This window comes from Bidens hawaiensis, unplaced genomic scaffold, assembly GCF_021521415.1.
Source record: "Bidens hawaiensis isolate Kalapana, Puna unplaced genomic scaffold, B.hawaiensis_p1.1 tig00022757_1, whole genome shotgun sequence".
NCBI lineage: Eukaryota > Viridiplantae > Streptophyta > Magnoliopsida > Asterales > Asteraceae > Bidens > Bidens hawaiensis.
This window is the reverse complement of record NW_027493559.1, coordinates 63,974-65,654: the sequence shown is the minus strand read 5'-3', so window position 1 is coordinate 65,654 and position 1,681 is coordinate 63,974. Positions and strand designations below refer to the sequence as shown.

Here is a 1,681-nt window from a genome sequence, read left to right as displayed (position 1 = left end):
TTCATATACATGACACCACATGTACAAGAGTTCATTAACATAGTTAACAGAACTAATTGAGTTTACAGGCATAGTCAACAAGGTTTAACTGTGTTTAGTTAACGAAGTTAACCTGAAATTTGGCAGTTGTCACATCATCCCCTTGTTAAAAGAATTTTCGTCCCGAAAATTGTAAAATGTCGTTCAAGGGCTGGAAAGGAGAGAGAGGAAAATAAAATAAAATAAAAATTCAGCTTGTCACATCATCTCCTTGTTAAAATAAATTTCGTCTCGAAATTTAGATCGTACCTAAGGTTTATCGTTGGGTTTGAATAAGTGAGGACACTCTGGTCCACGTCTCGAGTTCCAACGAACACGAACAATAGGGGTTTTGTTGTTTCTTCGGGTTTTTACCTCCCTATCCATAATATCAACAGGTTCCTCCACGAAGTGTAACTTGTTATCAATCTCTAATTCCTCTAAAGGAACTATGAGAGTTTTGTCTGCCAAACACTTCTTAAGGTTCGACACATGGAAAACGTTGGGTACTCCACTGAGTTGTTCTGGTAATTCCAATTTGTATGCAACAGGGCCAATTCGTTTAATAATTTCTAATGGTCCTACATAGCGCAGATTTAGTTTTCCACGTTTCCCAAAACAAATAACACTTTTCCAAGGTGACACTTTCAAAAGCACTCTGTCTCTAACTTCAAATTCTAGAGGTTTCCTACGTTTATCAGTGTAGCTCTTTTGGCGATCTCGGGCTGCTGCCATACGATTTCTGATTTGCACAATTCGTTCATTCGTTTCGTGGACTATCTCGGGTCCAGTTAGCTAACTTTCACCGACTCCTGCCCAGCAGAGTGGTGATCGACACTTTTGCCCATACAGAGCTTCGAAAGGTGCCGCTTTTATAGTCGTGTGGTAACTATTATTATAAGAGAACTCAACTAAAGGTAAGTGAGTTTCCCAATTCTTACCGAAATCGATGACGCAAGCTCTAAGCATATCCTCCAAAGTTTGTATCGTTCGTTCACTCTGACCATCAATCTACGGAGGGCAAGTTGTACTCATATCTAGGCGTGTTCCCAAAGCCTTTTGTAATGACTGCCAAAAATTTGAAGTAAATCTAGCATCTTGGTCGGATATAATCGAAATTGGTACTCCATGACGGGCGACAATTTCCTTAATATAAATCCGAGCTAACCTATCCATCTTATCGGTCTCGCGGATAGTTAGAAAATGTGCTGATTTTGTCAGACGATCCACTATTACCCAAATAGTATCGTATCCATTAGGAGTCTTAGGTAATTTGGTTATGAAATCCATGGATATTTGTTCCCATTTACCCATTGGGATTACTGGTTGCTGAAGCAAACCAGATGGTTTCATATACTCAACCTTTACCTTAGCACATGTCAAGCACTTTGCTACATAGTTAGCAATTTCTTCTTTCATTCCAGGCCACCAATAGAGTTCTCGTAAGTCCTGGTACATTTTATCTGAACCTGGGTGCACAGAATACCGAGATTTGTGTGCCTCGTCCATGACCAATTCACGCAAATTCCCATAACGAGGTACCCAAATCCGGCCGTTGTAATACCAAATTCCATCGGATTCGACTTCGGACTTCCCATTGATTCCACGCAAGGCTTCGAAATCAAAATTCTCTGCTTTTAAGGCTTCAATTTGAGCCTCTCGA

General features: G+C 40.2%; 1 protein-coding gene across 1 annotated transcript; it reads right to left on the bottom strand.

Moving 5' to 3' along the window:
* Positions 1-288: 288 nt before the first annotated feature.
* On the bottom strand, positions 289-753 carry LOC143566247 (uncharacterized). Its single transcript, XM_077052996.1, has one exon. It carries the CDS (start codon positions 751-753, stop codon positions 289-291), a length of 465 nt encoding a protein of 154 aa, XP_076909111.1.
* Positions 754-1,681: the final 928 nt, after the last annotated feature.

Bases quoted from the DNA above. Each gene is read 5' to 3' on its own strand.
- LOC143566247 (XM_077052996.1), bottom strand. From the start codon at position 753: ATGGCAGCAGCCCGAGATCGCCAAAAGAGCTACACTGATAAACGTAGG.